The following is a 25,634-nucleotide window of genomic DNA, read 5'->3' as shown; positions in this document are numbered from 1 at the left end:
AAATAGTGTTACCATTAACAGTCATGGTGGGGCTTCCCTGGTGGCGCAGTGGTTAAGAATCCACCTGCCAATGCAGGGGACACGGGTTCGAGCCCAGATCCGTGAAGATCCCACATGCTGCGGATCAACTAAACCCACATGCCACAACTACTGAGCCTGCGCTCTAGAGCCCGCGAACCACAACTACTGAGCCTGCATGCCACAACTACTGAAGTCCACGTGCCTACAGTCCGTGCTCCACAACAAGAGAAGCCACCGCAATGAGAAGCCTGCGCACCGCAGCAAAGAGTAGCCCCCGCTCGCCACAGCTAGAGAAAGGCCGTGCACAGCAACAAAGACTCAACACAGCCAAAAATAAATAAATAAAATAAATTAAAAACAAAAAACTAAAAACAGTCATGGTCTTTGTGTTATGGGATTTGTGCCTGTTAGATTACACCACGGCCTTTAGGTAGGACTGTTTGGAGCTATGAATACCCATTAACCTGGACTAACTGTTATTTCTTCTAGAACATCTCAAAACGACTTTCATTGTTAAGATAAACTTCAACGTTGGAGTTTATGTTTCCAATGAAACTCCAATGAGTTTATGTTTCCATCTGATTAGAAAGCAAATCCTCCCCAATCATTAGCACAGAAAACTAGATGAGTTCAAACTGTCTTTAATGTCAAATGGAATTCAGTCATAAACATCTCAATTCCCATCATTACTGTTCTCTCCCAAGGCTACCACTATATTTACAACGTCCCTGAAGCTCTTCACGCTGCTCATGCTCACACACACAAGCACACACAAGCACACACAGCAAGTAAGGCTGGAGTCAGGATTAGTCCTCATTTACACGACCCAAACCTCAATTATACAATTATACCATACTGTATTATTTCAGCGTAACCAAGAAAAGAGGCAAAATTACCATAACACTTAAATATAATCCTTGATGAGAAAAAAATATATATCTGGAAATCATTGGTCTATACTAGGGAGCGAGCCATTCAAAGTTTCTTAGTAAACTTGGGATGCAACAATGAATATGATAAAGTGATGATGTCCTACACCATCACAATATTTTGCAAAGCTATGATCATTAATAATGTGGATATTATCAGGTAAGTTGTCGCTGAGTTGCTGGTCCTGCCTGAGATGGAACGTACGTCTTCAGTGTACCATCTCCCAAACAGTGACACTGTTAGGATAGGCTCAGATGATCCATTCTTGTTTACCAAACGCCCATCTTTTAGTACCTAAAGAAAAAGTGGGAAAAGTATAGTCAACTTGATTAGAATATACATTACAAGCCGACTCATGATTTTGAAACCATCCTAGATATCATGGTAGGTAAGGGGGCTAGGGCTGGGGTTGGGGGTTGGGGAACAGGTGGGAAAGATAGGAAACAGCTATTTTATATGTAAGGAAGACTAGAGCCATCCTAGAGGGTTCAATAATTGAGTTTAAACAATCAGATGTAACCCTTAATGAAAAGTCAGAAATCATCAGTAGCAAAAATCTATTGAGTCCAATTATATGCAAGATAACCAGGAGCCAGAGGAACACAAATAACACCCTTCCCTCAAGAAGCTTAAAAGTTAATGGTGAAACTGAGAAGATCCCACATATAAAGAGAGAAATCAGTATATTAGTATATTGCAGAGAGAAACAGGTGTGTGCTTAGGAGGTCTGAGAAGGAATAGCTGAACTGCTCTGCTTCCCAAGGTGGGATACAGTCTGCTACAAGGAGTAGTTAGGAATTTCTCCCTGGGGCTGTATGATGGGAGACTTTGTGCCAAGTGGAAATCAAGCAGCAAAGGCTCATTCTGAGACAGGAATGTATGTGACAGATCTAGGCAATGTGCTTTCTCACTCCAATTTGGTTAGAACCAGTTGTGTGCTGGAGGCAGTGGTGTGTAAGTTCACAACAACAGACTGTTAAATCTCCAGGAACTTTGACAGCTGGTTGTTGCATGGCTGTTCTTGAAATTGATGGTGGTGAGAATATTTACATCATGATAACTGGCAAATGCCACAAATCGGAGCTTTTCTTTTTCTTCCTCAGAGAGTGGCTTGTTACAATGTGCAGCACATCACTAGCTGGAGTTGAAGATTATTGAAGAGGAGACTAAGCCATATGGTCAAAGAGAACGGTAGGGATCGGATTTGTGAAAGTCGTGAATGATCAGATCTATCCTGAAGGCAAGAGGTTTCTCTGTAAGGGAGTAATGTATGCAAAGTAATGGAACAAGAATAGAAAAAAACACAAATAGACAACAGATAGAACAAGAATTAAAGAAAATGAGTTCATCATCAGTTGTGAGAAGGACAGTTTGGATGGGGAAGAACTTAGAAGGTGAGAAATTAGATACTTAATAACTAGAAGTAGAAAATAACTAAATATCCCCGAAGACGATAATTGTGGTGACACATACACACAAAAACATAGCTCACTGACAAGTCGTCAAACACACAACCTGTTGGTAATTAAACGAACAAATATAAAATGTTAAATGTTCATTGTTTATTAAGTGTTCATTGTTTCTAAATAGTCCCTTGTTTATTAAATTGTTCCTTAAAGAACAAAAATGAAATAAAAGAGGTATATTTCAAATTACATTTGGGTGAAAGTTTGAAACAAGTTAAACACAAATATTTAGTTTTCTTGTGACTTTTCATCAATATAGTAAAATTGTGTCTATTTTGACCTCCTTGGAATTAATTGTTCCACATCAGTGATTGTCCCTTGGGTTCTAGTTAGAACTTAGCATTTTTACTGCTTTCCTGTTACAAATTTTCCTAAAATATACTATATAATTAACTGGCCTTCTATGTTACACACTCAAGATAATTTGACCTTTTTGACTATTCCCTTAAACTGGTAGTTTTTACCCACCAAAATCACCTGTAGGACTATGAAAAATATAGGTCTCATCCTCAGAGATTCTGATTTACTGTATCTACAGTGGGACCTGGCCTCCTACTCCTCCAGTCTGTCTGCACATTGATGTATACTTACATGATGTTCAGTACATGTGGCCTAATTCTGGCAAGCTTTTCCTCCAGTTGTTGATGAACTTGGTTAACTAGGTAAACTCTTTGAGGTAAGTACCTAAAAATACATCCTGATACTTGTATAATGCTTCACTGTTCACAAAGTGCTTTCACATGCATTACCAAATCAGTGAGGAAGATATCCTCCCCATTTTACAGGTAGGAAATTCAGAGGTTAACTGACTTGCACAAACTTACATAACTAGTTAGTTGCAGAGGCCACACTTCTGATAATATACCAGAGTTAACCTAAAATGTTAAAGCAAGGTGTTTCCCACGTTGTGATGGTCAGTAACACTTCATGCTCTTAGCGTAGAACTAAGGATGGGGAAAAGACAGGCAATGAATATGTTGGAATCTCTGCAGAAGTGATCCTCAAAGATAACGTGTAAATATGTGTTGATGGAGAGTCCATCAGTCAAGGAAACTGGGAAAATACTCAGGAAGACATGGTCAGTGTGACTCATGTAAAAACTTGTCATCTATGGCAGGGGTCCCCAACCCCCAGTTGCAAGCAGAGACTTGAAAAGAACTGGCCTATTGTGTCTTTCCCTATTTATGCTCTTGGACTCCTTAATCTAACATGTGAACAAGACCAGGCTTTCTGGAAGATGAGGGACCACAGAGGGAGAGTGGCCCCAATCATCCCACCTCTCCAAGACTATGCCATCACAAAGCAGCCCATCCCAGCTAACCCACCTGCTAGTGGCAGATGCATGAATGAGCCCAGCCAAGATCAACCGAGCCTCTTCTAGTGCAGAACAGCCTAGCTACACCCAGTTCACATCACCAACCACAGAATCAGGGCTAAAGAAATGGTTATTGTGTCAAGCCATGAAATTTTGAGGAGTCTGTTACACAGCAAAAGTTAACAGATACAGTTGTCATAGCCTGTTTTATTTGACTTCAGAAAACAGATAAAATGAAGACACTCTTAAAGTTATCCTACCTCAAATTTTCCAGGTGCCAGGTTGATTTTAGTAAGTAGCACTTCAGGGAAAACATACTCCGTTCTAAATGTGCCACTTAGGGAGAACATTTCAAATCTTGTCAGAGCAGTGTCTACTGGCTGTCCACAAGTTGTCAGACTAGTAGATTTACATCTCACCATTGTGCATACCTGTGTAGAAGAGATGCAGATAAAATGCAATGTCTTGCATCTAAGTTACTTGTACTAGAACTGTTGACTCAGTTTATAAACGTAGCAAAGTAAATATTTTCACCATTTGATAAAGGGATTTGGATCATATAATTACCTGCTTTGTTGAAAATGGCAAATGATTAAGAACCAACCCTCACTTCCTGGGTAGCTAGTGGGATTGAAAGAAAGAAGCCAGTTTAAAACTGGATTTGTAATAGGAAAGAACAAATCCACTCCATATTGGATCCGTTTCTTTTTATTTAAACCTTTGTAGTCCACTGCTTTTGCTACAAGTTACTCACTAAAGGCATGCTGCCTATAAGCTTTAAATTATACATAATGAACCATCTCTAAGAATCCTGCCTTTCATGTAATGAGCTAAAATACCTTTGTTTAGCTCACAGGAAACTTCCAGACCAGGCACACCTATGAATGGCTGCAGGAAGGAAAAAATAAACACATCCCCACCAGAGTCTTACTGGAACTAGGACTTTACCCCCTCCCCATTTAGTGTAAAAGAAGCCTGAATTCTACCTCAGGGAAGACGGTTCTTTGGGACACTAGTCCACCATCTTCTCAGTCTGCTGGCTTTCCAAATAAAGTCACTATTCCTTGTCCCAACAACTCATCTCTCAAGGTATTGGTCTGTCATACAGCAAGCAGTACAAGCTTGGACTTGGTAACAGATATAAACCATTAGTCTGGCATGTCAGATGATGGCATTTGGCCCAAGAAAGTAGAGGTATTTGGGCAACAGGAATACAAAAGCCAAAAGGATGATTAAAATTTTGACCATCTCTTTTTTTTTTTTTCATATCCGTTTCCTTAGGAGAAGGCAATGAGGCACAGAGTGAAATAAGAAAAAACAAATGCATAGCCAACATAATACAAAAAGTTTAAAAAATTTGTCACTGGAAGGGCATGAAATGATCAGGATATTTGGTTACAAGAGAAGTTAAAATAAAAGTGATATCCCTACTTATTGTTGGTTTTAAAAGTTAAAACAAGACTTTATATTCAGATGTGTCAGCAAAGCTGCTTAAAGAAGCCTTCTTGAAGTTCACTTCAATATGTAAACTAGTTTCATTAGTCAAATAGAAAATCAGCATCGTCAGGCTAATGTATTCTTTTAAGGTGCTCAAAGCAAGCAATCAATGATACTTAGCCCCCTTGCAAATATCACATGATTAATCCCAAAGTGTGTGTGTGTTTGTGTGTGTGTGTGTGTGTGTGTGTGTGTGTGTGTGTGTGTGTGAGACACTGGCAATGCATGCAGTCATGCCAAGGAAAAGCATTTGGTTCCCTGGGGCAAATATGAAAACTTAACCCTGGAATTTACTGACATCCAAACACTCCCTTTCTCTCGAGCTTAGATTACCTGCCAATACTCTCTTCTCCTTCGGCCATGAAGTCCAGCAAAAGCTCCTAGAACATACACTTCGTTCTCCTCTTTTCCTAACATTCTGTAGCTTAAATGACAGCACAGCTCTTTTTGACAGACTGTAAGGTTTCCTGCATTTTCAAAGAGTTCTGTGAAGTTGAACTCATCCCGGGAAATAAAGCCCCTAAAGGAGTTTTTCTGTCCTGGGAATGGTTTGATGGTGGTGGCGTAGGCACTCCAATTCACAGCTGGTGGGTAGGTCAGAGAGTTTCGGGGATGCGAATCCACCTCTGCAAAGAGGATCTTTCCCAACTCTGTTTCCATATCATAATGATATACTTTGGGCGAGTGTGGTGCATAGATACCACTGCCTGTGAATGGAAGACAAGTCTTTTAAAAACAAAAAGCAAACCCAACACCACCAGTTTCCCCATCAGAATTCAGCATGTGGTCATGTCACAAGATTAGTCACAATGAGAAAGCACAAGGCACTGAACATCTAAGTATAATACTTCTCCTATTCTCTACTGGAGGAGATTAAACTACGTGATCAGTGGTCTCATTTCAAATAAACCTTGAATATAATTTACTAGCATTATAGAAAATTAAGCCAAATATTAAAATCATTGTACTCAGGCATTCCTGAGAGGTAGGGAAGTTAATACAAAATTCCCTCCTGTTCTCCACTGTGGTGGTTTTCAAATATGTTCCAAAATTCTTCAAAACTCCTTTCTCCAATGGGTGGATCTAATTCCCTTCACTTTGAGTGTGGGCTTGACTTAGTGACATACTCCTAATCAATAGAACATGGTAGAAATAATGGTTTGTGACTAGTCATTAATGGCAATGCAGCTTTTCTCTTTCTCTCTCTTTCTCTCTCTCTCTCTCTCTATCTCCCTCTCTCTCTCTCCCCCTTTCTCTCATTACTTGCTCTGGAGGAAGCCAGCTGCCATGTCATAAGGATACATCACACAGCCCTATGGAGAGGCCCATGTGCAAGAAATGAAGGTCTCCTCTCAACACCCACTGAGAAAGAGAGGAACCCTACCGATAGGCATATGAGTGAGCCATCCTGGAAGCAGACCTGCCAGCCCCAGTCAAGCCTTCAGATGACTTTCAGCCCAGCCAACAGTTTAATGTAACCTGAAGAGATGGCCTGAGCCAGGACCACCCAGTTAAGCTACTCCCAAATTCCTGACCAACACAAATTGTAAGATAATAAATGTTTATTGTTTTTAAGCCACTTTCACTTTTTACTTTTAAAGCAATTTATTATACAGCAACATGTCAATAATACACTACTCTGCCTTGCCAGTTATAGAGCATATCTTGTTTAGTTCCCTGCTTTGTCCCCTACTATCTCGTGGCCTTTGGCAAGTTACTTGCATTTTTGTGTGTCTCAGTTTTCTAATCTGCAAAGTTGGAATGATAGTACTCAGCGCATACGTAGAGTTGTTGTGAGGATAGATGAAATAATACACATAGAAGTCTTAACACAGCCATAGCTGTTATAATCAAGCAGTAGCTTTTCTTTTCTTCTTCCTCTTTTTTTTTTTTTTTTTTAATGAAAGGATACAAACATAGTAAGAAGTCCCAACAAAGAACCAAAAAATTACAACAGGTCATATCTGAGGCACACGTTTCTCTGCATTTAGAAATATAATCTGCAAACCACATCTGGTCTTGAATTACCTGTCATCTTTAGGCTGACATTATGTGTGTTGGCCACAAGAAGATTAACTCTCATTCCCATTGCCCAAGCTGAATGAAATTCAATAGCTGTCAAAAAGGGCAAAACATTCATCCAAGCTGTGGGAAACAATATGGTGTCCACGTGGAAATCTTTCACCAGGGTCACAGCAGGATCATGGAAGAGAATATCAAAGCATGTGAAAATGCCAAACTTTCCAAAGGAGGTGTTGAAAGTCACCAACTCCGGCTTTTTGGGGACATCAAACTGAAGCTCAGAGTAGAGGTTGTACTATAACAAACACACAGGATAAAACCAGGAAAGGCTTGTTTATTGAAGAGGTGACACATGAAAACTATCCAAGTTAGTAATTTTGAGATTTGACAATGCTCAATAGCAGGAAATCTATAGAAGGTGAATAACTCTGGTGACTGGAAATTAATTTCCAATGAAAAATATGGAGAAATACAGTCTCTCTCACTCCCTCTCTCCCTCTCTCTCTCTCTATCTTTCCCTCTCTTTCTCTCTCTCTCCCTCCCTCTCTCTCCTTAACTCCCTCTCTCTCTCAATCAGGAGCCAAATACCTCCCCATAAATCCTAAACACTACGTGCTTCTTGAAAGCTGAAGACATACATCATTTTTCTTTGAGTCCCTGATCCCTCGAAACATAATAGATGCACAATAAATATCTATTAATCAGATGAGGGAGGCCCTCTCCCTCTTTACAGTGTCCTATCCAAAGTAATTTCAGGGACTCTTACCCAGCTTTCAAAATTGTTGTTAAAAATAAATGTTTTATTTCATTCTCTCTGATTCCGTCCAAGTAAACTTGAGAAATGAACCTAGTCTAATTTAATAATCAGGGTCAACAGCTTAATAAAATGATTTGCAAAGTAGGAAAGACTGAGGGTTGGGAGCCAGACTATTAAAACTTCTCTCTAAATTTATTTTCTAACTAAAAAAAAATCTTTAATTGAAATTTACTAGCATTTTAAGAATTGATTGACAAAAGTACTCTTATCAGATCCATATGTCAGAGAGCATGGGTCACGAACTGTTCCGAGGTACCCTGATGGAAGAACGAGAGCTTCTCACTTTAGGATAACCCAGGTCCTCATTAGCTGTCCACATCCGGTGCACTGTGCCATCCTGCCGTTTACTGGGCCTGGGTAAATGGATTGACCAACTATGCTACCAGTTTAACTAGGTCAACACTTACAGAATGGAAGAGTAGCTGCAAAGAAAGAGCCTTTAAAAATGATACTCACAATGCACACACAGTCTCGGAAATAAGGAAAAAGGAAGTACTGACATTTCTATTTCCAGTCTGAGACATATTTTTGAGGAGAACACGGAAGTTTAATTACATATAAAAACAAGTTGTGAAACCCACAAGTTTATGAAGAAAACTTTTTGAAAGTTTTGTGTTTTATTTATAAATACACAAACACACAATTAAATATAAATATATTTTATTTTGAGGGCTCATGTTAAAATTTTTTTCCATATAGAGGTATATGATCAAAAACATTTGAAAGTCATTGGCTCAATATCACTCCTCTTGAGTAATATTTATTTTTCCCTAGGACTTCCAGGTGATAATTTCTCCAGTCAGAAGATTTTGAAGCCACAATTAAGATGCTTAGAAAAAATATGGGAGAGGAAAAGGGACATTCACACTGACCTGCACATCCCATAACCATTTAAAAGGTCAGTCTCTCTCCCGGTCTAATTTAGTATAAAATTATCACTTCAGGTTATTTTACTCTTTCAATTCAGATTTTAAAGTAAAAAATTTTATGATTTGACCTTAAATCAATAAGAGGATAATTCAATTAACTGGTATAGAAACTGAAAAGAGAAAGATCATTTTTGTGACTTGATAGAAAGCAGGGAAATTAACTTCCGTGCAACTGATTCATACAATGTGAAAACATCTTTTATCACTTCAAAATTAAATGGGATCCAGAGTACAGTCATCTCAGTATCTTTTATATCAATATTAAAATTACTTGTTTTATATATGTTTTATCTCAATCCTGGAGTATTACCAAACGTTTCTTACAGGTCTCTGCCTACAATTTTTTCCACATTTCTAAAGTGTCGTTTTCTTTATTGCTCGCTTTAAAAAAACTCTTGGTAACATTGTGTTATAAGAGAACGAAGCTCTAACTCTTATACACAGCATCCACCCCCCTCATAGCAGGCTGCATATTACACACCGACCCCCTCTTACCTTATGGTAACGTGCCACCAGCTTTCCCTTTGCATCATACACCACGTTGGTGTTGTATTGATAATGGCCATTAGGAGGACACGCGGAGTCACAGGAATTACATGGCTTTTTGTCCCCAATATTTGCCAAGACATAGATAGAGTTGTTCTTGGCCAGGCAGCTGAGTCTTGCTTGTACTGGTGTACGACCAAATCTAAATCCAATTTTAATTAAGACATTTCAGTAAGTCAGACAGAGAAAGACAAATACCGTACGATATAACTTATATGTGGAATTTTAAAAAGTCAAACTTGTAGAAACAGAAGATAGAATGGTGGTTACTAGGGGCTGGATTGTGGGGAACTGGGGAGATGCAGTTTAAGGGTACAAACTTGCAACTAATAGATAAATAAGTCCTGGAGACTGAATGCATAACATAGCATTTATAGTCAACAATCCTGTATGATAAACTTCAAAGTTGCTATGAAACTAGATCTTAATTGTTATCCACCAAAAAAGAAATGATAATTATGTGACATGATAGAGATTATATGCAGAAGTCACAAATTATGCCTAACCTTGATGAATTTTTTTCCACATTGTATCTATTGCTCCAGCAATTTATTATTCACTCTCGTTGTCATCTCTCTACTAGATCATTCCATCAGCATGCAAATATGCTGTAGTACCTCTCATCTTTAAACAAAATAAAATAAAAACCTCTCTTGACCCCCATGCCCCTCTACTTTATGCTCCATTCCTTAGGTCCATCTTACAACAAAACTCCCTGGAAGAGCTGGCCATTTTGCTATCCTCAGCCCATCTTCTCCCGTTCTCTTTAGAAGCGCTCAGATCAGCTTTCATCGCTATCATCCCACCCGACAACTCTCACTAATGCTGATGATGACATCCACATGATGTCATCATCATGTGGCATCTTGTGATCTTGTGCTACTTACCTGCAGCAGTTGACACAGTTACTTACACCCTCCTCCCGGAAACACTTCACCTTGCCTATTGGACCCCACGCTCTCATTCTCCTACTCACTGGGTGCTTTTCTCCATCTCCTTTTCTGGTTCCTCCTCATCTGCACTGAGTCTAAACACTGTAGTTTCCTATAGCTCAAGCATTAGATCTCTTCTCTAACTCACTCCATAGATGAACTCATCACGGTGTTAAAATTTTTTTTCTCCCTCTTAGCGGTAAGTTTCTTTTCTTTTTATAAAGGAAGTTTATTCTTTTATTATTTCCAAAAATAATCCAGCTCCTAAAGTCTTGAAGTTTAAGATGTATTTGGGAATTTGTTTCTTGGTAGTTGGGGAATAGCCAAATGACGTTTCCTCCTGGTGTTAAGGCGGAGGTAGGGGTCTCAGTTTGTTAGTGGTGGTAATCCGAAACGCAGACGTATTATCTGGGTAGTGCAGGAATGGAACACCGCTGGAACTCCCCTGGAAATGGTAGTGCTGTGAACCATTAGACCAAGGCCAGCTCTGAGTGCCCTGACGTTTGGAAGCCCATACTCTCAAGATACCAAGATAACTGACAAATAAATAGCAGACTACAACAGAAGGGACCTTATTCTTACCATTGTGACTTTCTTTTTAGCTGTAACTCTGTGGCCTTATGTTATGCAAAGTGGTCTATAATTCTTATCTTTGGAGATGAAAGGAGTATGAACAGAAATGTTTGCAGGGCTTATAGAAAATTTGACTACTGTGTCTTTACAGTGAATTGAATAACTTTATATGACGAAGCTAACTTTCCTACTATAGAAATACTTTTAAAAAGTTTATGTTTAAGGACATAAAAATGTGCTTGACAGTGAGTGCCTAGAACTGTGCCACTAAAGAAGGGAAATCTTATCTAAGAAGGTCCATTTCTGTACCAGAGTTGTGTTGTAACCATCCCTTGGGCCCTCTGCTGGAAAAGTAGAATCAAGTCTCAAATAATGTCTTTTTAATTATATCCTATAGTATTACAGATGTAGAACAGTACTGTATCATACCTCTGTGAATGTAAGATATCTTGTACCTGCTTTATGATACATAGTAGTGACCATGCTTTATCAGATCTATTTATAATGATGTTATTCTAGAATGTTTTCTTTCCAGATGATGATTGAGAAGCTAATAAAGAAAATGGTGCCAGGTACCACAACAGGTAACAAAACTTTGCTGTTTTCTGAGGTTTTGTTTTTTACCTTTTTTTTTTAAATAGAGTGTGCTATATGTCTCTATAATTTTGTGCAGATGACTGCAGAACCTGGAAAAGCTGTTGCTGCTATTGATGCATAAAATACTGCTCTTGGTCTTTTTATATAAATAATAAATCTATATATATATACATATATATGTATATACATAAAATTGGAATTTTTGGAAACTTTAGCTGTGCTGTCAACTTTGGAAAAAGTATCCCAGTTGTACTGTGTTGGGTTGGCACTGTACAGAAATTAACAGCTACAGTGGTCTAGAAACGTTAAAACATAATTTTTTCCATTTGTACAGGGGTAACACACTGTATTAAATATGTAAGGTCTTATCTACATGGGTTTGATTACAGAAACTAACAAAGTATTCTCTAAATAAAAACAAAAGTACAAAAATTAAAATGTGCTTGAAAGGGGCTTCCCTGGTGGCGCAGTGGTTGAGAGTCTGCCTGCTAATGCAGGGGACACGGGTTCGCGCCCTGGTCTGGGAAGATCCCACATGCCGCGGAGCAGCTGGGCCCGTGAGCCACAATTACTGAGCCTGCACGTCTGGAGCCTGTGGTCCACAACAAGAGAGGCCGCGATAGTGAGAGGCCTGCGCACCACGATGAAGAGTGGCCCCCGCTTGCCACAACTAGAGAAAGCCCTCGCACAGAAACGAAGACCCAACATAGCAATCAATCAATCAATCAATCAATCTTAAAAAAAAAAATCTGCTTGAAAGGTCTCTATTTTTACCCCGAATAAAGAATATGTAGAGTGCTTTTTAATTTTTGTGGTTTCATCTGTGAATAGGTAACTCTTTGAGACATTTCTGCTTCCACTGAGGACCAAGATTCTTTGCTCTTTGACATTACTGACCAATGTGGAGTTGGCAATATACTTATTGATAAGTTATTAACCTTACTTGAGAATAGTCACACTAAATGTGAAAGGGACAGAGTGAGAGCCATGTCAGGGTATCTTTTTTAAACTAAATGTGATTATCAATATTTAAAAATGCAACTTTACTATTCTTGTATAGATGATAGATATTGTGTTTTATTTCGTAAAGCTTAATAGGTTTGAACATGGAGTTTATTTATAGAAGGCAAATAAGAGGAAATTTATAAAAGTGAGTGTCTGAATAGAATAATGATAAACTTATCCATCCTATAAACTACATTATTACATTAGTTTCATTAAGAGCAATGTGATTTGAAAAAAAGGTCTGTATTGGGCTTCCCTGGTGGCACAGTGGTTAAGAATCCGCCTGCCAATGCAGGGGCACAGGTTTGAGCTGTGGTCCGGGAAGATCCCACATGCCGCGGAGCAACTAAGCCCGTGTGCCACAACTACTGAGCCCGGGTGCCACAACTACTGAAGCCTGTGCACCTAGAGCCCGTGCTCCACAGCAAGAGAAACCACCGCAGTGAGAAGCCCGCGCACCGCAATGAAGAGTAGCCCCCGCTCGCTGCAACCAGAGAAAGCCCACGTGCAGCAACAAAGACCCAACGCAGCCAAAAATAAATAAATTAAATCGATAAATTTATATTAAAAAAAAAGGCCTGTATGTGAGAAGATTACTGTGGACCTAGATTTACTTAGGAGATATTTATAGATGGTTCCTCATTTGAGCTGCCACTGCTAAGGCACATCCCCGACCTCACCAATGAGAATCTAGTAAGATTCACCTTTGATTTTTACAGCACAATTATGTGTTTTGGAGCTTACGTTTAACAGGCAGTCTGAATTCAAACCTCAAACGCTTCTTTATCATGACTGCACCTCCTGCTTCCTTACTGTAGCTCTTTATACATTTGCTGGTTACATGGGTGAATGAGTGAATGAATGAATGAAAAGGGATGGATTGATAGTTACTCTTCTCCAGGTTAGTAAATCTGATTTAAAAATTTTTTCTCCCTTTCTCCCTCCAACCCAGACCTTGTCTTTCATGCCAGACTCGAATATGCAACTGCCAAGCTTGTATCTCCACTTGGATATCTATTAAATCACAGCTCAAACTTCAGATGCACAAAACTGATTTCCTGAGTTCCATCCCAGACTTTCTATTCCTTCAGTGCTCCTGTAACCGAGAGGACCCTATGGGACCTTCCCAGGACAGACTTCCCCCATCCTCCATGTCCTCTACCTGCCTCTTTCTTTGTGGAAAAGCTTTAGTCTCCCAGGCCTCCCCTGAGTCACAAAAAACTGGCTCAAGAATTAATGACTGGAAGAATGTAAACACATAGTAACAAAAAAATAGCAGTTGGGCCGGGAGAACTGGTAACAACTTAAATAATAGATTAGCCATACAGCAGAGTCACAGAATCTTTAGTTCCTCCCTAACGAACATAAATAACAGAGTCTGACACACATTCCTCAATTGTTTTGCAGATACTAAAATCCCCACCAGATGGAAGAAGCTAACTGCATGACGACCATGAGCACATAACCCCCAGACTGGCTGGAGCCTGAGGAGACATGATGTTAACCCCTGTGACATCACCCTGTTACCTCACCATCAACCAATCAGAGAATTGTGCAAGAGCTGATCACACACCCTGCCACTCTCTCCCTCACCTTGCCTTTAAAAACCCTTCCCTAAAATCCAGCGGGGAGTTTCAGTCTTTTGAGCATTAGCTGCCTGTATGCCTTGCTTGGCCCTGCACTTTCCTTCACCACAGCCCCGTGTCAGTAGATAGGCTTTACTGTGCCTGGGCAAGTGGACCCAAGTTTGGTTCAGTATCACTCCCTGTGTCTGTAAATGGCAATTCCACGCCTACAACTGCTCAGGCCAAACACTTGGGAGTCACTCTTTGTTTGTTTGTTTTCTTTTGTTTTCTGGTCGTGCCAAGTGGCCTATGGGATCTTGGTTCCCCGACCAGGGATTGAACCTGCGGCCCCTTCAGTGGAAGCACGGAGTCCTAACCACTGGACCGCCAGGGAAGTCCCATTAGCAGTAATCTTTTGATGTTGGGCTACCTTGTTTGTTTTTTCCTTTGGGGGCGTTGCAAAAACTCATATATCTTGGCTCCTCCCTTACCTCTTTGTAACTGTCCGAAGAGGTGTCTGAGGGGCTGTATCCCAGGCTAAAGTCCTTGGTAAAGCCCCAAAGAAAACATAATTGTCAACTATTAGGTTGTGCTTTTTCTTTTTCAGTCAGCATCCCTATTCTTATCTCCAAATGACATTCTATATAATAAATGAGTTTGTTTACATCTATCTTCTCCCACTAGAATATTCATAAGCCACAGGGAGGGCAAAGACTTTGTTTGAATAAATGCTATATCTCCTATTCTTAAAATAGTATCTGGCACACAGTAGATGCTCAATAAGTAATAGTTAAATGAATTAAATGTAACTGTATTGGGTGACAATGCAAGCCCATTTTCTGTCAAAATTTCTTTTTTCTAGTGTAGAGCTATGAAAGAGGTATTTACTAACCATATGGAGTAGACCTCTCCCCCAACCTTCACCAGTTTCCATAGCTACTGTGATATTTGACTAGTCCATAAATTTGCAACATATGTTGTTTTTAACAGGAAGTCCATCTTACAATCCTACTGTGAGATGAAAACAAATGGGTTGTCCCCCTGCTCAAAACTTCTAGGCAGAAAGACTGTTCAGGGCTTCCCTGGTGGCGCAGTGGTTGAGAATCTGCCTGCCAATGCAGGGGACACGGGTTCGAGCCCTGGTCTGGGAAGATCCCACATGCCGCGGAGCAACTGGGCCCGTGAGCCACAACTACAGAGCCTGCGCGTCTGGAGCCTGTGCTCCACAACAAGAGGGGCCGCAACAGTGAGAGGCCCGCGCACCACGATGAAGAGTGGTCCCCGCTCGCCGCAGCTAGAGGAAGCCCTCGCACAGAAAGGAAGACCCAACACACCCAAAAATAAATAAATAAATTTATTAAAAAAAAAAAAAAAGAAAGACTGTCCAGCTATTGCCTCTCTTCTTCCACAAAAGTGTTTCTTACAAACATCATAGGAAGCATTAGCTCAGAACAGGAATGATTGGCAAGTGGAGCGGTTGACTGTCATGTAACCCGATATTCTCCTCGTTGTGCGGTTAGTCTCTTTAGAGCTGAGAAAAGCCGCTTTCTGATAACACTTATATAAAATTTACACTAACCAGGAGTGCCTCAAAAAGCGTGGTATCTATAATCCTCCAGCAAGAACATGGCAAAGGGATGTTTAATAAACTTAATTTGAGGTACAAGAGTGAGAGAAAGTGCAAGAGGGTAAGAGATGGTGAGAGGATTTGAGAGTTGAGAAAGAACGAGTGTGAAAGAGTGAGGGACTTTTTACTGCCAGTATAGAAGTGTGCAATCCATGCTTCAATAATTCAAGCCTTAGTAGATAGTAGGAGTTATATATTAAATATACACACATATATTAAATATTTTATATTAGAAAGTTTCTAGATTACTTTTTCCCAGGAAAATTAGCTTTATGAGCCTAGGAAAATGCAAGGTTTCAAATCATAAAGTCTCACTAGAAAGTAGATAGTGAGGTCTTTCTGCCTGGGAAACAGATTCTAGAGCAGAGAGGCTATGAATTGAAATATAGTACCTTCAATAGAGACCTTGGAATATTTTCCAAACACAACCGTGTCCACTTCAGAAATTAACTTTCATGAGAAATTAATATTCATGAGATCGTGTTCCCCTTAGTTTCTAATCCCAGTAATAAATATTTTTATATTTCTCCAAATTTAATAAAGATACTAGATTATAAATAATTGTTAAATGGCATCTAGGTACAATTTTTAAATATCTAATGAATGCCAAGATATATATATATATAAAACAATAACATACACCACATACATGATCATTCAGGATTTATCATTTTGCTGCAGTGAACGTGTACATTTTAGAGAACCACAGCACTTTTGTACAAACAACTAGGATAACTCAAATACCTGTGTGGGTCTTGACATGGAATCCAATTCACCAGAGGATCTGGAATATTCTCCAGATAAGGGAAAATGGCTTCCCTGGTAAATTTCCACCCATAAATTGCATCTTCTGGAGTCACAATGATCTGAGCACCCTGTTTAAAACAAGTTAAATCACAATTATTTCTCTATGTATGTAGACAATTCAACACTCGAACCTTCACCAGCTCTCATGCTCCTCATAAATTATGATTAGCAGAAATAAAAGAATACCTGTTCAGCGGCCTGCTTAATTGCTATCTCCAGAATATCTATATTCTTGTTCATGAGGAGCAAGGCATCATCCTGAGAAACACGTGTTTCTGTGTGATTCGGCAATATGACCGCATGTTCATATACTGCAGCTTTGAAAGTATCCAAAGCACTGACATGCAGAATAATTAGGGCCAAAACTGCCACGGAAGTTTGAAAAGAGGAAGTGATCATGATCAAAGTCTAGTGAGTTCTGCAAGTGAAAGTAACATTCATGTAGTATTTATAAAGAAAGGAACATTTAGGTAACATGACTGCCAGCTCTTATTTTACAATCTTATGAATATTATGCCTGATCATTTTGGAGGAAAAAAATTCCAGTTCCATGAATACAATCAAAAAGTATTGCAAGGATTGTACATGTACTATTGATAAGATTTAATGTCAAATTTCAAAAAGACAAAATTCAAATATAGTACAATTGTACCCTTTTATTAATAGAAAGAAAATAGTAACTAAATTAACTCTCATGTGAAAAACCATAATACAACAAATCTCATTTATTAAATTACAAAAACTAGATAATAATTTTTTTCTGTTCTGTTGACAGATCTACGTCATGTTTATTTTTAGAAGAGAAGAAAAAAAACTAAAATATTTACTACTAGGAAAATGCAATACAGGGCAATATTGGGAACAAAATTCACCCAAGTCAACACTCTGACTTACCTATTAAAGACTCTGAACTTGCACTCCATAAAAACAAGATTTTGTGTCAGGTTTGCTCACTGCTGCATCCTTAGTACCCAAAGCACTGATCCTCCAGGGGCTGGTCCCTGGTGTTTAGCCAGAGGAGAAATCAAGAACTTCTGTTAAGGGGGCCCTGGCCCTCCGGGGACTAAGCCTCCTTCCTCCCCCACTCCTTTTCTCCCCATCCCTCTCTCCTTCCTTCCTTCCTTCTTTCCTTTCTTCCCTCCTTCCCCCCTTCCTTCCTTTCTTTGGAGATAGATGGAAGGGAAGGGAAGCATCTCACTCGGGCTGGTGATTATAAAGATCATCTCTATTATAACCCAGATAAGATGTAATTTTCATTTTTGTTAGAGGCAAATAACCACATAAATGAGCTTTTAAGAAAAACGCATATGTTATGTGACCTCTGATAACCTCCTAGGACATCCATATTCTCCCTTCCCCAGTCCCAATCCTATCACACAAGAGTTTAGTGGGGTTTTTCGGTTTTTGATTTTGTTTTTTAATCTGAGTCTCTTCATTCAAATACTTTTAGATGGCATAGAAGAGTAGAAACAAATGAATAAAATTCTTTTATGTTTCCCCTCATACTGAGATAAAAGTCTTGATATAGATGAGGTCTATATTTGAGGTCTAAAATATGAGGTCTAAAATATGAGGTCTGCTCATATTTTCTGCTTTGAATAGAAATTTTTAGTAAAGAAATAACTTCTTACCTCTATAGAATAGAAAACTGAAAATAATTTCTAGAAAAATGGTCAAGGCTTTTAGTGGATAATGTGAAGGGAATGAGATTTTTATAATCTATTTTTATATGGTAGATTATGAGTGCCTTTAGAGTCTACAGAGCATGTAATGCAAATGCCCACACTTTACAGAACAGGAATCTGAGGCATAGAGAGGCAGAGTGACTTAGAGCAGGGCGTAGGACTTTTCACTCCTGATTCCAGAATCTTCCCCGATACCCAAGACATCATGCATGAGTCTGTACTCTGGTTTAATGTCTGCATCCAAGTGTCTGGACACTCACTTGCATCTTTTTTTTTTTTTTTTTGCTGCATTGGGTCTTCGTTGCTGCACACTGGCTTTCTCTAGTTGTGGAGAGGGGGAGCTACTCTTGGTTGCGGTGTGCTGGCTTCTCATTGCGGTGGCTTCTCTTGTTGTGGCTCGCGGGCTCTCGGGCGCGGGCTCAGTAGTTGTGGCGCACGGGCTTAGTTGCTCTGCGGCATGTGGGATCTTCCTGGACCAGGGCTCGAACCTGCGTTCCCTGCACTGGCAGGAGGATTCTTAACCACTGCGCCACCAAGGAAGTCCCTCACTTGCATCTTTTAAGGAACCCCATTCAAAATGACCACCTTAGGAAGACCACAGATAAATCTAAATACTGAGTGAGTACTTGATGTAATTGAGAACTGTAAGCTCTTTCATTTCTACAAGTATCAGTATAATTTGGATCATGATCTACTTCTTTGTGATTTAATCTCACCAATTAGTAATACTTCATTATCGCTTTTGCTTGTAAGTAGTTAGGTAAGCTGGTGAAAATAAGCTAACATCTTTACTTTTGGAGGGTAAGAACAGAAACAGTCATATATGTCTTTCACATCTCAGTGTCCCCAAATTTCCTGGACATTTTTCTCTCTTTGTGGCTATAAACAAGAGAAATAGTGTCTTGTTTATTCGGGTTTTTTGGCTGGAGGGCGAAAGGGGAAGTGGTTTCTGATGCGAAGTCAGGGTGATTAAGCTCCTTTTTTTCTCTGCAGCATTTCAAAATTGTCTCATAAAAACTGAGAATCTGAGTAACAAAGACAATGGCATGGAAGAGTCAGAAGCTAGTAAATGAAACAACAATTTAAATATGGAAAAATCCATGAGACATAAAGAAAAAAGTGAATAATTTTTACATACATTTGTCATAGAAGCAGCTGATATTGTTTTAAATCTTCAGAGGTAAAAGACTAAATTCAAGACATAGAACTTGAAGAGTTTACATTTTCATGCTCATAAAGGTGGTTGATTAAGTAAGGCTTAATTAACTTCTTTAACTCTGTTATAAAATAATGTTACCTGGCCACAGGGTACATTGATTAAGTATTAGTCACTGCTAATAGGACCTATTTACTAATTTACCAATTTGTGATTAATGGAATTGATTTCAAGGGTGAAAAGTTCCGATCAATTCAAAATTATATGGTCAAAGGGCCACTATAAAAAAAATAGACATAGTTCAAATATTTGTTTCTAACTGGGAATCTGGTCATCTCTTAAAATAGTATTCAACTGGACTTAGTTTTCTGGCTGTAATAAGTAGGAAGAGTAGAAGTGTAGTTTCTGCTTTGCACTCCACTTCTCTGAAACTCTATTTCTCACCTTAAAAGTTCAGGTAATCATACCTGCTCTATCACCTTCACAAAGTTATTCTGAGAGTCAAAGACACATGAAAGTCCTCTGCAAGATTATGATGGGATGACAATAATTAACAAAAAGGGGAGACAATTTAGTAATGTAATGATCCTGACTCCATAATTCATCGTTAGGTCCACAGAGCTACTATTGTTCGGCTGGACAAATCTGGTCTATCTGGGGCACTGTGCTGAGGATGGGATGGGGAACACAGCACCTGGCCACTTACTCCTGGATCATGCCCAGCTGGGCCTGGCAGACGTACGGCGTGGCGAAGGCATCGTAAGAGCACCAAGGCCCCAGAAAGGCAAGGGGTGGCTCCTGGCTCTGATTCAGGCCTCAGGACTTCCTGGTCTGGCCCCTCTCCCAGGTGTGAAATGACATTAACAAAGAGTTGGAAATAGCATGTACAGTCACTGATGGCGTTTCCTCGTAAGCAGCAAGGATGACATCAAAAAATAAGTAAGCAAAAGAGAAAAACCAGGCCCTACTTTTAAAACTATTTTCTCTTGATGCTGTATACCAAAAAAAGGATGATACTGTACCCCTCCCCCCCAAAAAAGTACTCGGTGGTAAAGAACAATGTTTCTGTCCCTGTCCCCGTCGGAGACTTGCATTGGTCTTTAGCAAGCCTGTCTGAGTCAGCGTTTGAGAAAGGAAATGGCTGCTTGAGCAGAACCAGCCTGAACTTTTTTTTTTTTTTTAATTATTTATTTATTTTTAGCTGTGTTGGGTCTTCGTTTCTGTGCGAGGGCTTTCTCTAGTTGCGGCAAGCGGGGGCCACTCTTCATCGCGGTGCGCAGGCCTCTCACTATCGCGGCCTCTCTTGTTGCGGAGCACAGGCTCCAGAGCGCAAGCTCAGTAGTTGTGGCTCACGGGCCTAGTTGCTCCGCGGCATGTGGGAGCTTCCCAGACCAGGGCTCGAACCCGTGTCCCCTGCATTGGCAGGCAGATTCTCAACCACTGCACCACCAGGGAAGCCCCAGCCTGAACTTTAACCATCTTTTGGGGTCATATCCCAGCCCAGGTGAGGTGCTCCTCCAGCTCTGGACTTGGATTGGTGTTCAGCTCTTCAGACAGTTCATGCAACTCAAGCCAAGAGAGAATCTGAGAGAGTAATGATTCATCACAGCCTGCCGCTCCCAAAATGGGTGGAAAGGGTTGTGTCATAGGAAGTTGCTAATCGCCACCTGTTTCTGACCTGCGGCAACAGTGATTTCATGTGGTTCAAACTACCCTTCTGCTTTCTGCTCTTAGAAGTTTAGGATCGTGGTAGGCCGGGCTGCAGAAGCCCCTTTGAACTGGCAGTATGCTCCCACATTGTCTGAAGGTCCCCACTTCCTCAAAAGAAAAATAGTAACAAGCTCTCTTCTTGATGATTTCACTTGCAAATCCTTTATTTTGTTCTGATCCAACTCTGCCAAAGTTTATTGACTTCACCAACAGGAACTTCTGAAACGTCTGTTAGTTGGTGTCATAAACTGAACGTTTGCGTCCACCCCACCAACAAATTCATATATTGAAATCACATCCCCAGTGTGATGGTGTTAGCAGGTGAAGCCCTCGAGAGGTGATTAGATCCTCAGGGCGAAGCCCTCCTGAATGCGATTCCTGCCCTTATAAAGGAGACCCCAGTGAGCCACCTGCCCCTTCCACCATGTGAGGACACAGGACCACCATCTATGAACCAGGAACTGGGTCCTACCAGACCTGAATCTGCCAACACCTTGTTCTTGGACTTCTCAACCTCCACAACTGTGAGAAAGAAATTTCTGTGGTTTTTAAGCCACCCAGTTGATGGTATTCGGTTGTAGCAGCCTGAACTAAGATGATATTGGGGGATGCTTAGGGGTATGAACCCTGTAGCCAGAATGCCTGGGTTTGAAACACTTCCTATCTGTGTGGCCATGAGCAAGTTATATGCCCTCTCAGGGCTGCAGTTTCCTTCACCTGCAAGATGGTGATAAAATGTGCTGAATAGTTTTGGCTATTATTATTATCTCATGCCCACAAGATGGAGGCCCTACTGTGAGGGCAATGCCCAGTGCAGTGTTGACCCACGTCTTTAAATCTCTCTGGTCAGATGCTCACCTGTTCTCGGCCACTAACTCACTAAAAGAATGTCAATTAGTTCACATTCTCTATTTTCTCATTGTTCTGTCGCTTTCCGCAAAGTCGTTCATGTTTCCTGTCTCCTATGTCAATCTGACCTGAATCGTTTCGCCAGGGATTATTCACTTAAAGTCCATTTCTATGAGCTCATCTGGACGGCTTTTCCTGCAGCAGTCCCACAGATTCGCCCTCTGATCAATAGCTCTCCCTATTTCACACATCATTCTATTTTTTTAAACCTCACACACACACACACACACACAAAACTTACCAAGAAACTGGGTTACTTCTGCGTTGCTGTTGGGAAGATTGTGAAATGATACAGCCACTCTGGAAATCAGCTTGGGAATTTCTATATGAGCTGCTTCTTCAGTTTCTTATAAGCTGGGCCATTAACCAAAGTGACTATATTCAAAGATAGAGAAGAAAAGCCGAAGTCTGCGTTTGTCTGCTTTGACCACCCAGAATCCAAACCTTATGCTTTGCTAAATGGAATTTGTTCATATGGAAGATCAATTAATATGCAACATCTGTTTGGGAGTTCTTGCTCTTCTGAATCAACTAACCAAAGTCCTGAGAGCTGCATTAAGACACATTCACCAGGTACAGGGATGGAAAAGTGTGGGCAGATCTTCCTTTCTTAGGCAGTTTTTTTTTTTTCCAATTAATAATGCTGTTTTACCTCAAGAATATTTTTTCTTTCAGAGAGTTTTCAGTGACACGCGTGAAATTAAATCCTGCAGCTTCCTTACTACCAGATGGCAGTGCCACTTAATGCACAGCCCTGTCCTCACACCATTCGTGTTCCAGATCTAGAGGTTGGACCCAGCTCTTCGGAATGGACACCTCGACAATCAGGTAACTCTGATCTTTATCAGATAAATAAATAAAAGAGGCAAAAGCAAACTAGTAATAGCAAGAGAAAACAACAGAGGAAATGAATATAACCATTCATTTCACTTAAGTTCTGAAAGTGAAAAGTATTAGTGTGATGTTTGCAAAAAATTAATAAACAGAAATCTCAATAAAGTTGGGAGACCAGAGAGGAAGCTCTCACACCCTGCGAGGATAGCAGAGCCCACCAGGGAAAAGAAAAATTCATCTTCTTTCCTGGCAAGAACTCAACCAACGAAACACCATGGGCTGTTTGTTTACCAGAGCCCTCCCAACTTCCTTTTTCCATCTATAAAAGTGTCCTCCTTCCCTTGCTGTGTGGGCACTTGTACAAACCCTGAATTGCAATTCTCTATTGATTCTAAATAAACCCATCTTTGTTGAAGAAATATCTGGCTGTCTATTTGTTTCAGGTCAATATGTTCAAATGAAATATATACCTACACTGGTTTTAATTCTCAAAAGAAAAAAAAAACCCTATTCATATTCATCCAACAACTGATTTCATGGCTGTCATTTTTTTTTTTTTTTTGGCCTCAATGGGCGGCATGTGGGATCTTAGTTCCCCAACCAGGGATCGAACTGGTGCCCCTGCAGTGGAAGCGCAGAGTCTTAACCACTGGACAGCCAGTAAAGTCCCTCATGGCTGTCATTTCTGAAACATATAATAATGTGACTTAACTGATTTGGTATTCAAATTTATCTTAAATGACAAAAACTTAAAAATGATAATAATGTACTGCTTTTTGTACTTGTGCTACTGTTGACCATGATCGACCAGAAATGCATTTGGCTTATTTTAGTACTGCTGATGCAATTGCACTAAACTATAAACCAGAAGTTATTACTGAACATCATGCTTTCTCAGATTGTCACCTATAAATAAACTGGGATTCGAAGTGGAGCTGTGGATTTTCTGAAAGAAACTAGTGCAAATATTTTAAGAGTTGCAAGTTGTTCCTAATGAAAAACTGAATAAGTAGGCTTTTGTTTCATTTGTTAATACTTTGGATAACATTTTACTTTTTCTGTCTTAAGTATGTTGTTTCTTACTCTCCTGTGTGTTTATTTCACAAATTGAGGACATATGACAGTGAGACCAAAGGAAAGCTAACTATCATAGTCTTTGGATCATTCCCTTTTGCTATGATCGTATATAAATAAAAGATATCTGTTTTACTTCTCACTTATTAATTGTACTTACTGAAAATTAGTTGGCTATGTCAGTATTTATTACCCACCTCTTTTGCCAGCTAGATGTGAGAAGGTATGTTTAACATATTTAAATCTTGATAACTTAATAAACAATAGAATATTGCATTGATGTATGATATTTAATATTTATTGTCCAAATCAAATTTCCTATGTAAAATATATGGGTTATTTGGGGAAAAAAACTAATCATGCAATTACCATACAACTCAGCAGTTGAATTCTTGGGCATTTATCCCAGAGAAATGAAGACATCTTCACACAAAAAACTGTACATGAATGTTCATAGCACCTTTATTTGTTTTACCCACAAACTGAAAACAATCCAGATGTACTTCAGTGGATGAATAACCAAGCTGTATGTATGTCCACACCATGGAATACTTCTCAGTAAGAAATGAACTATGGACACATGCAACAATGTGGATGGATTTCAAGAGCATTATGCTGAATGAAAAAGGCAATCCCCAAAAATAACATACAATAGGATTCCATTTACGCAGGATTCTTGAAATGACAAAATTACAGAAATGGAGAACAGATTAGTGATTGCCAGAGATTAAGGAGGGAGTGAGGGTGACAGAAAAGTAGCAGCATGGGCAACTGAAGACTGGGAATCTTTCTTTATCTCGACTCTACCAATATATCCTAGTTAGAATATTGTACTGTTAAGTGTTGCAAGATGTTACCACTGGGGGAACCTGGGTAAAGAGTACAGATGATCTCTGGGTATTATTTCTTACAACTGCATGTGAATCAACAATTACCTCAAAAATTTTTTAAAAGTTTAATTGAAACAACGATTTGTGATTTAAAAAAATATGTCCTTTTTATTTTTCCTTGGGATTAGTCTGTATGTCATATATGTATAGGTTGCAATGTGACCTTAACATAAAAGATACTTTTTAATTTATTGTATTCTACATTCAGTCTCATTTTTAAAAAGTGCTTTTAAACTGGGCACTTTGTTACATTCAGATGAATATAAATATATATAAATATAAACACACAGATTTCCTCTGATAATTTTGACCTACCTTTTGGTTTCAAAAGGTTCAAAGTTCTGCTATTGTTTCTCATATTTTTAACTTTTTTTTTGTCATTTATCTTAATACTTCAAAATCATAAAATGAGGAAGGGGCAAAGTTGTTTTTGTACAAAGCGGCTTTAAATACACTGGTATCCACAGTAGGTACTGACAGCGGCGTGTTGGGAGGGGGAACAAAAAGTTCTCTAGCCAGTAAGCCTGGAATCTTTGCGTTGACCTTGAACTAGTCTCAACAGTCAACAGCCCTGGTAACGGTAATAGGCTGACAGTCCTGAGTGACGCCGGGACGCCGGGACGCCGGGACGCCGGGTGCGAGCGGTGCGAGCTCGGGCGCCACGGCCCGGCTTTGAGCTGCTGGATCCCCGCGGTGCTTTAATAGCGGCCCCACGTGGTACAAATGG

The 25,634-nt window shown here is 39.7% G+C and overlaps 1 protein-coding gene across 2 annotated transcripts; it reads right to left on the bottom strand.

Moving 5' to 3' along the window:
* Positions 1 to 646: 646 nt before the first annotated feature.
* LOC309666789 (pantetheine hydrolase VNN2-like) lies at positions 647 to 24,369 on the bottom strand. 2 transcript variants are annotated; one of them, XM_082474756.1, is made up of 7 exons: positions 16,836 to 24,369; positions 16,587 to 16,717; positions 9,493 to 9,685; positions 7,258 to 7,546; positions 5,563 to 5,936; positions 3,993 to 4,163; positions 647 to 1,245 (listed from the first exon to the last, which is right to left on the bottom strand). In XM_082474756.1, exons 1-7 carry the CDS (start codon positions 17,046 to 17,048, stop codon positions 1,054 to 1,056), a joined length of 1,563 nt encoding a protein of 520 aa, XP_082330882.1. In that variant the 5' UTR covers positions 17,049 to 24,369; the 3' UTR covers positions 647 to 1,053. The 2 variants fall into 2 exon arrangements, with proteins under 2 accessions (XP_082330882.1, XP_082330883.1); XM_082474757.1 differs by lacking the exons at positions 5,563 to 5,936; positions 7,258 to 7,546.
* Between the last annotated feature and the right edge of the window lie 1,265 nt (positions 24,370 to 25,634).

The sequence above is a fragment of the Balaenoptera physalus genome, assembly GCF_965194825.1.
Source record: "Balaenoptera physalus genome assembly, chromosome: 9".
Taxonomy (NCBI): domain Eukaryota; kingdom Metazoa; phylum Chordata; class Mammalia; order Artiodactyla; family Balaenopteridae; genus Balaenoptera; species Balaenoptera physalus.
The sequence above is the reverse complement of the archived record's forward strand: the minus strand, read 5'-3'. Positions and strand labels throughout refer to the sequence as shown.

Excerpts from the sequence above, each read along its gene's own strand:
- LOC309666789 (XM_082474756.1), bottom strand. The coding sequence starts at position 17,048 with ATGATCACTTCCTCTTTTCAAACTTCCGTGGCAGTTTTGGCCCTAATT. Across the intron at positions 7,547-9,492 it reads TGGTGGCACGTTACCATAAG|TACAACCTCTACTCTGAGCT; the intron begins GTAAGAGGGGGT and ends TGTTTGTTATAG. Across the intron at positions 5,937-7,257 it reads TGTCAGCCTAAAGATGACAG|GCAGTGGTATCTATGCACCA; the intron begins GTAATTCAAGAC and ends TTCCATTCACAG.